The 14,673-nt window shown below is 42.8% G+C and overlaps 1 protein-coding gene across 1 annotated transcript in view; it reads left to right on the forward strand.

Annotated features, from left to right (window-relative positions):
* The first annotated feature begins 2,132 nt into the window (after nucleotides 1–2,132).
* Nucleotides 2,133–14,673, forward strand: part of LOC117262012 (MAF bZIP transcription factor b) — a 51,574-nt gene continuing 39,033 nt past the window's right edge. Inside the window, exons 1-2 of the mRNA XM_033634626.2 lie at nucleotides 2,133–3,492; nucleotides 10,704–10,774. Of these exons, the coding sequence (XP_033490517.1) occupies nucleotides 2,516–3,492; nucleotides 10,704–10,731 (1,005 nt within the window). The 5' untranslated portion in view covers nucleotides 2,133–2,515 and the 3' untranslated portion in view covers nucleotides 10,732–10,774. The remainder of the gene's footprint in view (nucleotides 3,493–10,703; nucleotides 10,775–14,673) is intronic.

Consider the following 14,673-nt stretch of genomic DNA (forward strand, 5'->3'; position numbering starts at 1 on the left):
CCCTCAGTAACACAGCTGATGCATTGGCTCTGGACTCTGCTTGTTAACCCTTGAGACTCCCCAGCCGATAAATCCTGGTTTAAGAGATCTGGCAAACTCAAGAGCTCACACAGCAGCTAGTGTCCGCCGCTGCTGCTTTCAAATATGGACCTGTGTGGACACGTGAACAACTTAAAGTGCTGTCTGTGTCTGTTAGTGACATGTGTGTCCAACTGTTTTACATATACAATAAAGGAGTTGTGATTTTGGCAGTCATTTTGCAAGTGTTACATGACATGCAGCAGGGTCATTTTTATCACCTCACTCAGTTGTGACATAGCCTCATTTTCCTGTCACTGAACATGATGTGATGATAGTGGTTAAACGACATACAAATGACTCTACACAAAGCAATATATATGAATCATATGCACGACTATTACTTTGACACTTTTTGTCCTGCTGTGCTTCTTACTACCAGTCTGAATTTCCACTACAACAGCAACAACATATAGTAGCATCAGATGGGACACCTCATCTGTTTAATATTTATTCAAAGGCATCAGAGGGGCCTCTGTTGTGTGTTCTAATGAATAAAACACGATGTTTATCCTTTCCTGTTTAACGTTAAGTCCCCATGAACAGTCACAGGGACCAAGAGAATATTTACTTGCGTCGGGGACACCGGGGAGTTGGATTATCTGCTGGCGGCTTTGTAGTTTTCTGAAGCTTCCCCGTGTGACATGTTCCAGGGAGAGTTCTCTTATTTACTCTCCAGTCCTCTGTGTATAGCCCTCCTTATTGTTTGTTCTTATGTGCCACCACTCCTGAGGAATGTGCTCCAGGAGAGAGACACACGGAGAGAAAGAGAGGGGAACACTGATGCTGTGATCATTACATGGGATTGAGACTGTAGAGTCCAGGAGGACACAGATGGAGGTGTTGTCACAACGGAGTATTCAATTAGAAAAATGATTTTGTGTTGACAAGCATTAAATGTGAATGCATTAACATGGGAGACACTTGTAGGAAAATGCGTTTATGGTTTTCTCCTTAAAGAAAACTGACTTCTGTATGGTTAAAGCTCTGTTTTTATATGTAAAAATATGTTTTTATGTTTCAATTTTGTTTTAAAATGCTCTTTTTGTCTTGTTAAATCATCATCATTTTCAGCAGTAAGAGTAGCAGAAAGCAGACAAGCCTCTACAAGAGCAAAGTGACTTAAAAAATTCTTATTTTTTTTACATTTAAAGCACAAAACCATGTGCACACAGCCACTGTATGGGACACACAGTCCCTTACAAAGCCACATGAAGTATCCTTTTATACCGAAAGGTGGCGACGTTGGGTTTCCAAACAATGTCGTTCAACCACAGCCATGCCATGCTCCTTTCAAGCACTTTCACGTTCCTCGCACAGCGATCCGCTTTGTCTGTAGTAATCTATTTCTGCAACTATATGTAGAATAAAACTATTTATCTATCGCTCATTGAGAATCGTTCAGTGTATTATGGTGCATTTAATTCCAATGTGTGTGTGTAGAGTGACTAAAACAGTTGTCTCAGACGAGTTTTGAGATCCTTAATTATAAATCTGCTTATATAATTTATGAAAAACACCTGTGCAAAGTCTCGCTATATCAACATACTAAATGAGAGCTGGGTTAATGAAGAGACTGATCAGCAGACAGCTCTGAAACAAACAATATTGTTGATGAATATGACTGTAAAATGTGGATATTTTATGTGATTATTATGATGATGTAAAAACATTAAATATGTGTCGAAATTATAACGATCTGCTAATTAAGGAAAGACACATGCATGTTTACCAGCTGATATCTTCTGTTATTCCACGGGATGTTTTTTTTTTTTATTTCACTCGCGTTTGTTGCTTTCTATGCAACGTGTTAAAATAATGTAAATAATGTCTCATGTGTCAATCTGCAGATGGGCTCGGACACTTCAGAAAACTTTGGTTTCTATACTATTATGCTAATTACCTCCCAAGGCTGGGCTCCTCATTGGCTGAGTCTCAGTCAATTTCATATTTCCAGTCCTGACGTCAGGGCGCCTATAAAACTAAGCAATGCTTTTTAACTCGTCGGCTGACTGATGCCTTAGAAAAAAAAATCTATCAATCCTAGGGTGGAGTTTTTTTTTTTCCTCCACAAAGCAACTATTTGCCCGGGACACGTGCGTGAACCTCCTCAATTTGGCGCACTAATCCTAAAAGGAGCCATGAAGTGTTAAATGGTAGAAACAGAGACAGCGGCGCTCAGACACCCGCACGCTGGGAGAGAGGGAGGAAACAGCGCTGCTCCAATGCGTCTGTGCAACACAGGCTGAAGAGAAAAAAAAACTTATCGACTCACAAAACCAAAAACCTGCGCTGCGCAATTAGTGCGTGAAAATCCACCTTTTCTCCGGTTTTGAAGAAAATAAATAAAGAAATCAAGCTGGCTCAGTGCGTGTCTCAGCAGCCCACTTTGACAGGTGCTCCTCACCCCCTTTGGAGGACTGTCAACAGCAAGAGGATGGCATCAGAGCTGGCAATGAGCAACTCCGACCTGCCCACCAGTCCCCTGGCCATGGAATATGTTAATGACTTCGATCTGATGAAGTTTGAAGTGAAAAAGGAGCCGGTGGAGCCCGATCGCAGCATCAGCCAGTGCAGCCGCCTGGTCGCCGGGGGATCCCTATCTTCCACCCCGATGAGCACGCCTTGCAGCTCGGTTCCCCCCTCGCCAAGCTTCTCGGCGCCCAGTCCGGGATCAGGGAGCGAACAGAAGGCACACTTGGAGGATTTCTACTGGATGACCGGGTACCAACAGCAGTTGAACCCCGAGGCTCTGGGCTTTAGCCCGGAGGACGCCGTAGAGGCGCTGATCAGCAGCAGTCACCAGCTCCAGACCTTCGATGGCTATGCCAGGGGGCAGCAGTTCGGCGGCGCAGCCGGGGCAGGAGGCGCCATGGCCGGGGAGGAGATGGGATCAGCGGCCGCCGTGGTGTCCGCGGTTATCGCCGCAGCCGCAGCTCAGAACGGGACTCCCCACCACCACCACCACCATCACCACCATCACCACGCAGGGGCACACCATCCCTCCTCCGGGTCTCAGTCCGGCGGCGGCGTGGGGGGGAACCACCAGCACCTGCGCTTGGAAGACCGGTTCTCGGACGAGCAGCTGGTGACCATGTCTGTGCGGGAATTGAACCGGCAGCTCCGGGGGGTCAGCAAGGAAGAGGTGATCCGTCTGAAACAGAAGAGGAGAACGCTAAAGAACAGAGGCTATGCCCAGTCCTGCCGGTACAAGCGGGTTCAGCAGCGGCACGTCTTGGAGGGAGAGAAGACGCAACTCATTCAGCAGGTGGACCACCTCAAGCAGGAGATCTCCCGGCTGGCCAGGGAGAGGGACGCCTACAAGGAGAAATACGAGAAGCTCATCAGCACCGGCTTCAGAGAAAACGGAGGATCCAGCAGCGACAACAACCCGTCGTCCCCGGAGTTTTTCATGTGAGTCTCGGCGCTGAAAAGTTTTAATACCCGACCCTCACAACAGACAAAAAAAACTTTAAATACGCACGCAGCTAAAAAATAGTTTGTGCGTGCTTGTTGAAATTGTTTTGTAAAAGCTGCGTTAGTTAAGGACAAAAGAGTTTCACACTTTTTCTGTATTTCAAAAGTATTTTGTTTCAGGGTGAGGATCTTTGTTTGATTTATGTTTAATTACAGGAAAAAGGCCTGTTTAAATGGCTGAATAAGAATTCGGTTTCCACAAATATTTTAAAGGATTTCTGTCCAATTCGCGATGTTTGTCTTCAAACACACTGCATTCAATGTGTCAACACTTTGCTGAGCACAGGTCCGCCCTTACAGCCTCATCCTGCGCCTCGTCCATCCTGCTCCCCTCACCCCAAAATTAGTTTTATGGAATTCAACAATCCTCAGACACAGCAGCTTTATTTTGATGTGAATTTATTTTAGATTTCTTTGTTTGAAGTCAGTTTATATTTTTGGATATGAAGGATCTCATTTTCATATCATCCATCCTATGTCTTCAAAAACATCCAAACTCAGTCACAGCAGAAGTTTCGACATTTGATGTCAGACTGTAACAGTTATGTGAAACCATGCATGCTGGTCATGTACGGAGTGTGTTTTTACTTTTTATTTTCTTTTTCCTTGTTTTTGTGAACTTGTGTATAATGATTGTATGATACCATGACTGCATTGTTCAGCATCATCATCTTTTGGGATTTATTTGTGGGACAAAAAAAAAGTGTAAACAGGTGCATTCATCCGTCACTTTGCTTTCATAAAAGTTCCCCGCGAACATGGACCCTTCAACATTTTATAGGCTGCTTTTGGAGCCCTGTGAGGAGCCTGACATTGTGGAATAAAGCAACTTTGTACTCGATATTGATTTATACAGACAGACGACAGACTATCAAGGTTTAGTTTGTTTAGCAGGAACAATTATATATATTTTTCCTGACAAATGCAAAGACTAAATAGATTATTGCGATCAACAAGTGGGGCTGAAGATAAAATGCTTAACACACAACACAAGCAGATTATGATGCATGTCCTAAAATAAATGAGAAGCAGGCCACTTTGTCACGCAAAATTGTTGCAACAAATGATCTATTCTTTCTGCAGTTCCTTGTTAATGTGTCTTCTTTTCATTTAAGGAACTTAATTAAGCCTATTCGGTCAAATAAAAACAACTGTGAACTGTTTGGGAATTGAAATTATGTTCTCCCGGTGCTGTAGAATAATTACGCATCATGCAGCCAAACGTCTTTTTGTGATGATTTCTAAACAGTAAAATGTATTGTCTGGACAGTACAGTGAACTGGCAGACATCGTGTTCACTCTTAAAAAATGGAATTTAATAAATATACCATTCATCAATAAACCTTCATGAATGGAAACAAATAAATTCTCCTGAAAATGTTTATTTTTTTTTGTTCTCTTTAGTTTTGCATGTTGTTTGTCACTGTGTCTCTGTGGCGACACCACACACTCTCAGCCTTGTAATCTCCTCTCGATCTAAACTGTAAAATAAAACAGAAAAAGTCAATTGCAAATGTCATTGAGATAACGCAAACATCTGTTCACACACATCTGGTTTTGTTTGGAGCGCGGTGCAGATGTTGCGCACAAGGCGCGTAATTATAACACCTCCAAGATCAAATCCAGCTCTAATATATGCACTTAAGTAAATTCAGTGTGCGGGTTTCACTTTCTTTTTCCGCCTGTTAAATACACACTGAAATATTTCAAGTTTTTTTTTTCTTCTTTTGCTCAAGAAATAAAAGAGACGCTCTGCACCTGTTGCGTAATTAAAGACAGAAAAGCTCTTTAATTTCTCTTAAAAAACGCGATGAAAATCACACCACAGTGCTCAATATTTCTAATATAATTTCATTTTTGCCTCGAGGCCTAATAAATGTGCTGCAGGTGTCCTAGAAAAAGCTGAGTTAATGATTGATGTTAGAGTAAACTTGCACTTTTTACTCGGCTGCTGTTCACTTGTTGAATATTGTCTGTGGACAGTTTCATTTCAAATCGACCGGAGACAAAGGTCTAGATGACAAAAACGACCAAATACACGATTATGCAAAAATATATATAATTTTTAAAATGTGATTTTTGGCTTCCCGCAAAAAATTCCGTCTGAAAATGAACTTAACGCAAACACTTTATAATAAAACCGCGGTGGTTTGATTAAAACTGTCGAATTTCTACTTATATTAAATTATGCTTACAGTAATATTTATCCTGGAAAATGTTTTGCTGTTGTTTTGACACGCAATACTTAGGCACCCCACCACTTTGGTCCAATGTAAAGATCCTTTATTTGACTCAGACATAAAAATGCTGATAAGAGTAAAAAGAGGCACTCGGAGTAATTTGGTTTTAGCGACTGACAGCTCCAGTAGCTTAAAACCTGAATCTGGCCTGCAGAGTGTTTCTCCTCCTGAAAGCAGACTGATGAACTCAGTGCGTCCTAAAGAGCAGCATGGCTGAGATAAAGGCTGCATGGGGTTAGGCTGCCATACAAGGTCACTGCCACCACAATGCATGCTGTTGGAAATCTGTGTATGTGTGTGTGTGTGTGTGCGTGTGTGTGTGTGGAGGAAGGAGGAGGAGTAGGGGGGATATTATCTTTTCCCACTGCAGGACCTTTACCAGTCGTGCTTGCATGTGCTGTGTGTATGGACATAAGGAGGTGTTTTTTCTTTCTTTCAAATGTGTGTGTAGCTTGTGAAAACTTTAAAATACACCACACTGATGACATGTCTGAACACAGAGTTGAAGACAAAGACACCTGTACCTGTACACACACACACACAAACACACACACAGAGTCACCTGGCCGTTACTAGCCCCCATGAAAGCCCAGAGTGAGGGACAAGATGGGAGAGCACGATCCCCTCATGCCTGGAGGAATGATTTTCTCTGTGATTAAAAGTGAGTGAGAGACAGAGATAGAGCAAGAGGGACAGAGAGAGCCGTACACAGGGAAAGAGGGAGAGGGAGATGCTGGCTGCCTTCCTGCTCCTTTCAGATGATAAACGATCAGAGATGCGTCCTAGCTGAGAGGAGAGGGCCTTTTAGTGAGCATGTGTCCACTAATTTATGGCCTTCCTATCTGATTAGGTCAATATAGTGTGCTATTTAATTACATTTGTGTTATAACCTAGAACTGGAGATGCTATACTTCTTTCACGGCCCCTCTTTCTCCTGTGAGGCAGATAGGGTTAGCTGAGTTTTCTGTGGAGTCTCAGGGTTTCGCTCAGGACAGCCTCACCTGGAATGTCAAGTGAGCAGACAGGAGAGGAAGTCTGCTTTGTGTAAGGGTTCACAGGTTTCCAGTGTCTGAGCTCCGTTATTTAATATGTAAGAATGATAAAGTGGAAACGTGGTCATCAGTGCAGGGGTGGAAATTGCGTGGGACACTTTCTGCTCGTGTGTGTGTGTGTGTTTTGACTTCTAGACACACCGAGGGGCAAGAGGATTCTGTAGCACTGGTTCACTTCCTGTGTTGAAGGAGGACAGAGGGCACAGGAAACAATATCTCAGCGCTTCCTCCTCACTTCTCAGCACTCGACCAGATTCACTTCTTCTTCCTCCGCCTTGTGCTTCCTCACTTTCATTCGCACACCATGAGAAACTGTGTACACGCAGCACACAGACACGCCACATTATTAATCTTATCAGTGTGAACTGTAATTCTATTCTCCGGCCCGCCATATTGACTTCTGCACTGTGATCATTTGCAGTCTGTCCAATGATTAGGTTATTAAAGATAATGTAGTTGTCTGCTGTCACAATATTGGACTCTCTCTTTCAGGTCAACTATGGGAAATCACTTTGAAATTTATCAGTATTGACATTTGAATCATCCTCATGTACTTCGCTTTAATGCCTCAGAATTAATAGGACAAAGGATGTGTGCACTTTTTAGTGTCTATTTGTGTGAGTGCTCAATAACCAGCCGGCATTGTCTTTTATTTGACCTTGTGGAGGAAGGGTGTATGTGTGGTTTAAGTGAGTGCATTAAATCTATGGGAATGAGTCATTTTAACGTGACATTGTCAGGCTTTTTAGCCAATCAAAAGGAAATTTAAATAAAAGTAAAATGTCTCAACTTAAAGTCAAAAGGCCAAAAGTGCAAAATAAAAATCAGGCTGCAGTAATTTTTTCTTTATAAGAACACACAAATTTATTAAAGAGATGCTCCGATAGTCCCTCTATTTTGACGTATAACCATTATAATTGAAAGTATTAGCTTTATATAATCATTTGGGCAGTAAATAAACAGTTTATATCTTAAAACGCTACTTGAAAAAGCATTATTATGTCAAGTTGTCAGTAAAATAATATATACACTCCAGGCTACCAACCACCGCTGAATAAAAAACAATTTCTTTTGTATTACTCTAAATTATTCTGCAACAATTGGAGCCACATGTCACTTTGTAACACAACAGTTTTTGTGTACGTCCATTTTTTTTCCTTCCCTGTGAGCGCTCCCTTCCCCATGACAGCCACCCCCCACCCCCCCTTCCCAAAGGGTTAAAAACATATTCGCATTCAAAAGAGGAAACAATCTCAATCTCTCCCACTCAATCCGCATCTGCATCACTCCACCCGATAAACATTTACATTTAAATTGATTTAAATCAGCTGCATTTATGTTCCTCTGTGGTCCGTCCATCAACTAGACCTGCAACGCCACAGCTTCTCTCCCTCTCTGTCTTGCAGTGTCCTGAGTTATGTGTCATTTATTTGAAACCCTAATAATTTAACTTGTCCCCTCCTGTCGCGGTTTGTGCATGTGGTAAGAATGCAGCAGCTGTAAAGAAGGCTTGTGCCGCTGCCTCTGTGTGTATCTTATTGGCTTAACACAGTGATTTTTCCCAGCAAATAGAAGCATGGGCAGAGAGGAAGTAATGTGATTGTCTGAATCCAATCCCATAGTCTTGTGTTGAATCGAGATTACTGTAAATGCTCGGCTGTGAGAGAATGTGCATGCGGGCACATGCAGTGTGGCTCGTGTTTTGTGTATGTTGCAGTGGAATTCAAACACTAGATTTGCATTTGCTCGTATAAGGAGCTCTCCTCAGAATGCATCACTAAAGGGCAATAGATGAAAGCTAATTATGATTTAATTATATGTGATCACAATATTCTGACTCACAGATAAACATAGCTCAGGCTGTGTTGACGTTTTCAACAGTGAGTTGAGTTGCAGGGCACAGAGTCAGTGGAGTGGTGTGTTTTGGACCGCAGCGGACGTGGTGAAGGGGGGTGTTTGAAAACTGAGTGCATTATGCGACTGTGTGTGTGTGAATGTTTGTCTATGTGTGCGCGTTTAAGTCTGCGCGTGCATGAGTTTGTGTTATGCAGGGTGGAGCTGGAGCCGAGCCCGACCCCTGTGTGTTTTACCTGCATCTCAATGAAGCGAGAGAGGTGATTTACCCTTCTACTGCAGTCAGCCTCTCTCTCTCAGCCAGTCAAACAGACATTGATCTCTTTGCCAGGCAAGGTGACCCACAGTGTTGTTCAGCTCTTCCAAAGTCTCTCCTCTCCCTTTCATTTGTACCTGGGAAAGGCCTTGACCCCACACACTTCTGCCATGTAGCAGCCCTCTGCACGTGGACCTCACTTCCCCTGTATCAAGCCTAGTATGTTTGTGTGTTTGTGTGTGTGTGTGTGTGTGTGTGTGTCTGCTTGTTTGAGTTAGCAAGAGTGCACACAGACTAGACATGTATGTGCAAGTATGCGTGCACAGTGTGTGTATATGTGGAAGTGTGTACATGCCTGTGTGTGTGTGTGGATGTTCCTCTGTGTCTGGCTCTGTGTTTATCAGGCTCTTTGTTTGTCTTCACCTATATGTGCATATAATTATGTGCAGACTGAATTCTACTGGGCTGAAACTGTGAATCGTCACAGCCACACCTGAGAGTCTGCTCTGCCCATGTTGATGTTTTGGAGCATTTTTCAGGTGACGGCAGGCTTGTCTCTGCTGTAGGTCTGTCACTGGGAGCTCCTATGGAGCTGAATGGGTCAGAGTCCATTTGCCCCCAGTGTGAATCGGATTACAGGGAAATGAATGGCTCGCATTGTTGCTTAAAGATGGATTGGGGGGCATTAATATACTTTGTCGCTCCTTCGCCTCATTTCGCTTTACTGAAACCCAGCGAAAAAAGTTTTTCAGGATGATTCGTCACTCGGTTTTTAAAGCAGGTTTTCTTTATCCACGGTCGTCCCTGACGTGTTCATATACAGTAACATTCACGTGTGTGCATAAGTTATGTTGACACAGAGATGTGTGAATAACCCTCTGTCAGATGTGCAATGATCCTCATGAACTGACTGACCTGAAAATGTAATGCCAGCCATTTATGAACTGATAAATTTAATCTGCATTTTTGTTTAATTATTCTAAATAATGCATTCAAAATTAGATTTTTTTAAAAATGAAAGCTGGGGCAGTTTTAATATCAAACATAATCATCAACATAATGTTACAACCTTAAAATTTATTTCAGTTATACTTTGCTTGTGAAGTACTGTGCACTGTGTGTGTGTGTGTGTGTGTGTGTGTATGTGTGTGTATGTGTGTATGTGTGTGAGCGTGCATGTGCATCTGTGCCCAAGTCTTGGAAAATGCTTGTGAGTTTTATCCAAACCATAAAACAAATCTAAACCTTTTATTCAGATCTAATAACCGATGCTGGCTTGAATCTTTGATTTTTATTTGACTAAGCTTTTAAACTAAGTTTTATTTGTGTTGTTTGTTTGTGTTTGCTTTATGTAAATGTTTATATATGATTCTTAATTGTTTTAAACTTTTACTACAAATAGTTTGCCTCAACTTTAAATATTTGATAATTATACTTTGATAACATTTTATGAATTCAACTTATAGGTCAATTTAAGAAAAAATATAAATGCCAAAGTGTGTTGTTTAGATTAAGTTGTACTGGTTTTCTCAAAGGACTTAAATGACTCTCTGCCTGTCCACAGTAATTTGTGACTTTATCTTTGCTCTCTCCATCATGTCACTTTCCTCTAAATTTATGGTCCGATTTGGAAGCAAACAACCAAACACCTAATATTCAAAGTGTGTTATGTCTGCAGCACAGTTTCCTGTGCTGTGGAATCAGAGTGTTGGTTTTATAATACATTTCTGTTTCCTGTTTTCACAGGACGTCGAGAAAATTCCTCCATCTGTGATAGAGAGCTGTGACTTCTCCGTCCCACCACCCTGGAGTCTGAGGTAACTTCTCCTGCTCTGTTTTTTAGTCTTTGACACTCCTTTGCTTTACAACGCAAATTCATTTAACACATTAAAAACGACATTTAAAACTAATGTCAAATTAAAGTAGAATATAAACTTCATTAACAAGTTTAGTGTTGCAGATATGCAACGATCTAGATTTAATGTCTGCTGCATATTTATCAAAATACAGCATATAATGTTCATACCAAGCTTTCAATAATATTGTGTGTAGTAACTGATCCATTGCAATGAATTCAGGTACTTAATATTAGTCATTTTATTTACATTTTCAAAATTCAGGATTGTACACAAAAAAAGTCAGTGTCGATTTCTTCCACTGTGAATCAGGTTTATACCTGAGACAATTCACTTTATATTTAAAAACAAAAAGTTAGGTCGCATCGAAGCAAAATAACTGAGATGTACTGCAATTTAAATAAACAGCATACTGTACATTTTGAACAGAGTTGCTGCACAATTTTTAATTTTTAAAACCATTGTATATATTTGGTTTCATAGGTGTGAGTGAAGTTGATATATGAAAATTTACATTTTTGGTTTCTTGCTTTCGGCATCCAAACAATTTGAAAACAACTAGTCAAGCAGAAGCCTTAAATCTGTAGCTCTATAACATCTTGATATTTTCAATATTAGTATAAATCTGACACAAGTTTGTGTAATGCCTCAGACAGGAAGAAAGTCCTCTGAGTGAAATCAAAACCACAATCACTTGTTTTATATTGATTTCATTTAATAAGGAAGCACCCATCTGGGACTGCAGACACCTGGGAGGGTTTCATTATTAGATGCATTTTTTTCTCGATTCATATTTAGGCATATGAGGATCAAACGCTTCTTCAACCTTTGTTGTGTGCGATGTTATGCAGTTCTCTGTTTTGGTCTTGATTGACAGGAGGGTGACATGCGCAGGGCTCATGGGATGAGGCCAAAAGTTTTGTCTTGACCCTTTGACCTCCTTCACTCTCTCAGCTCTCTCTGTGGAGACAAACACTGTACAGTATTTTTTGTTTCTGGCTGACACGCAGATGGACGGATGGTGGGATAGCAGAGGATGGCGGATGATGAAGGAGTGAGCGAGGGAAAGCGAGGGCTAGTTTTTACGCTATCATGTTGCCAGTTGGAAAATAGCTGGAGAGGAGGGCTGGAAGGAAGGAAGGAAGGAAGGAAGGAATCGAGGTAAAGTTAGGGAAGAAGTTGAGGGATTGAGGACAGGAAGGCACCTGGATTTGAATGCAGACATGCACGCCAGGGTGTGAGAGCAGGAGGAGGCGAGGGAAGGGAGGAAGGGATGGCAGGAGGGCTCCTGGCCGTGGATGCAGACAGACAGGCAGGGTAACCAGAGGCAGGCGGTGACCTTCTCTGCTGCTGGAGGATCGAAGGCTTTATTTAAAGGCCTGGTCAATGCTGGGTGCTGCTGAGGTATCAGCCTCGCAGCCAGGCGACTCATCACCACTGTAATACAACTCTCTAACCCTAACCCCCCTCCTACACACACACACACACACACACACACACACACAGGACACTCTCTGGACACCTCAGGTTTTACACTGTACAGTCGAGAGGCTGGACAGAGGAAACTACAGCATCAGCATCAGCTAATTTTACGGTGCAGCAGACAGTATACTCCACTTTCCTCATGTGCTCAGCATTGTGAAGCACATGCTTGTTTTGCCTTTGATACACACTCCATCACTGACCGATTATAAATAGACTGCATAATGCACAGTTTTAGATGTGATGTATTGATATACAGCGAGGACGGGGGTGATGAAAGAGTTAAACAATGACAGAATGCAGGCTGCTAAGGTAGGACACCTGCGTCTGTGTGTGTGTGTGTGTGTGTGTGTGTGTGTGTGTGTGTGTGTGTGAGTGGAGCACGTGTTTGTGCGCTCGCATGTGTGTGGCTGCAGCGTTAGGACACCTGCATGCTTCAGCACTTTCTGGCTGTCAGGAGCTCTGAGGTCACAGGCAGGGGAGTGGAGAGGGCACATTAGAGGAAGCTTCAGAGCCCCCACCCACCCACCACGCCTCCTCGATCCTTCCCCCCGCTGCACCTCCTCCCACCGCCCCAACCCCCCACTTTCCCCCTCTTCCTCCCCCGTTATCCCCCGTCATCCCTCCACCTCCTACTCGTCTTCCCCTCATGGTGACGGGGTGAGTCGGCCACTCGCAGGGGGAGGGGGCGCAGGGACGCAAGGTGCCTCTGTGGCTGACAGCAGGCAGGTCAGGTTTTTGTAGTCACGGCAGAGGAGGAAGGACACATGCGCACATGCACGCAGACACATCAAGGTGTGTGAGGGAGGAAGAAAGAGAGCATGTATTTAAGTGCTTGTGTAATTACATGAGTTGTGTATGTACACACCTTAAAAGCTTTTGCTGTTAGATGGTTGTTCATGAGAATAGGCAGAAGATAGATATTAATATAGATAAAGATATCTGTTCAGGCTTGTTAATGTTCATCACATTGGACTACACGGTAATGGGAATCAAACTGGAGCACTTCTCGCAAAATACTCGAGGGAGAAAATCTGACTGATGTGTGTGTAGTCAGGAAAACTGTATTCTCATTGACACTGAAGCAAAATTCCACAATATGATTTCAGATGATAAACAATAAATCTGGATGTATATATTGAATTGTCACTTACAAAACACTGCAGCTGTGTTGGCTTCCTTTGTATTCTGCAGCGACAAGGATTTGCACCCTTCCACAGTTTGACACACTTCGCTATCCATTTACTGCCTGGGATATATATAACTACTAGCTGCTCAGTGTGAGACTCGTTACACTGATAGTGACACAGACGTCATCCCTCAATCCAGAAAATCCAAATGACAGGGCGGGTATGAACAGGATGTATGCTCATTATTAGGCCTGGTCTGAAAAGAGAGAAGCAAGTAGAATTGGGGTTTGGATTAGAAATAACAAAATAAAAGGGGGAAAGATTTTACTTGCTGCACTTGTAAAGGTACACAAAGTGAACGCAGAACAACTGAGTTTAGATTCGGAGTGTTTTTAAAAATGTGTTGTGTGTTTTCACTTTGTTCTAAACCACAGAGTCGATGAAACTGGAGGAGAAAGCTGCACCCTGGAGCCAAACCTTTAAACATCAGCACGCTCCTCTTTTCAACTTGTGTTTATACACAATTTTCTCTGTGATATTTCAGTTGTTTAAGCCAAGATTGTGTTGTTTTATTCAAACATAATTAGTTGTACAGCTGTGTTTGTGTGCATGTGCATGTGTGTGTGTGCGTGTGTGTGTGTGTGTGTGTGAGCCTCAGAGCCACTGTTGTCCTCAGGTTGTGACTGTGTGTTCACAACATGATTGAGAGAGGAACTTGTGATCAGCCGCAGGTTAGTGTGATATAATGTATTCCCCTGAATCACCGCAGCCAGCAGCCCGGGGCCTTCCTCTCGCCCGCAGCCTCCTTCCCCTTACACACTCACAAACACACACACCTTCCTCGCCCCCCCTCGCGTCGCCGTCCCCTCCTCTCTCCTCCCTGCGGTGACTGCCCAATGCTAGCTGCTTAGCGTTGCACCCAGTGTCTAATTGAATTCCAACACTCGGGCGTTAGCTCCTGATGCTACAGAGATGTTAACACGGCACAATACTAACAGTCCTCGGGACGTGTTTCAACACCCGGCTCCTAAAGAGAAAATTAGTGCTAAGCTCACTCTGGCAGCACATGATTTATTCAAAGCTCCAAACTATGTCTTCTGTATCCCCTAAAGGATCGTCTTTTATAGCCATGAGCGAATCAGCACTTCATATACACACATGCAGCACATGCAGAATAGGTATTGTGGCTGCGCCGTTGGTAGACAGAATGTGTGTTTCCTCTCGCTTCTCGTGCTTCTACTCGAGTGT

Source organism: Epinephelus lanceolatus, chromosome 5 (genome assembly GCF_041903045.1).
Source record: "Epinephelus lanceolatus isolate andai-2023 chromosome 5, ASM4190304v1, whole genome shotgun sequence".
NCBI lineage: Eukaryota > Metazoa > Chordata > Actinopteri > Perciformes > Serranidae > Epinephelus > Epinephelus lanceolatus.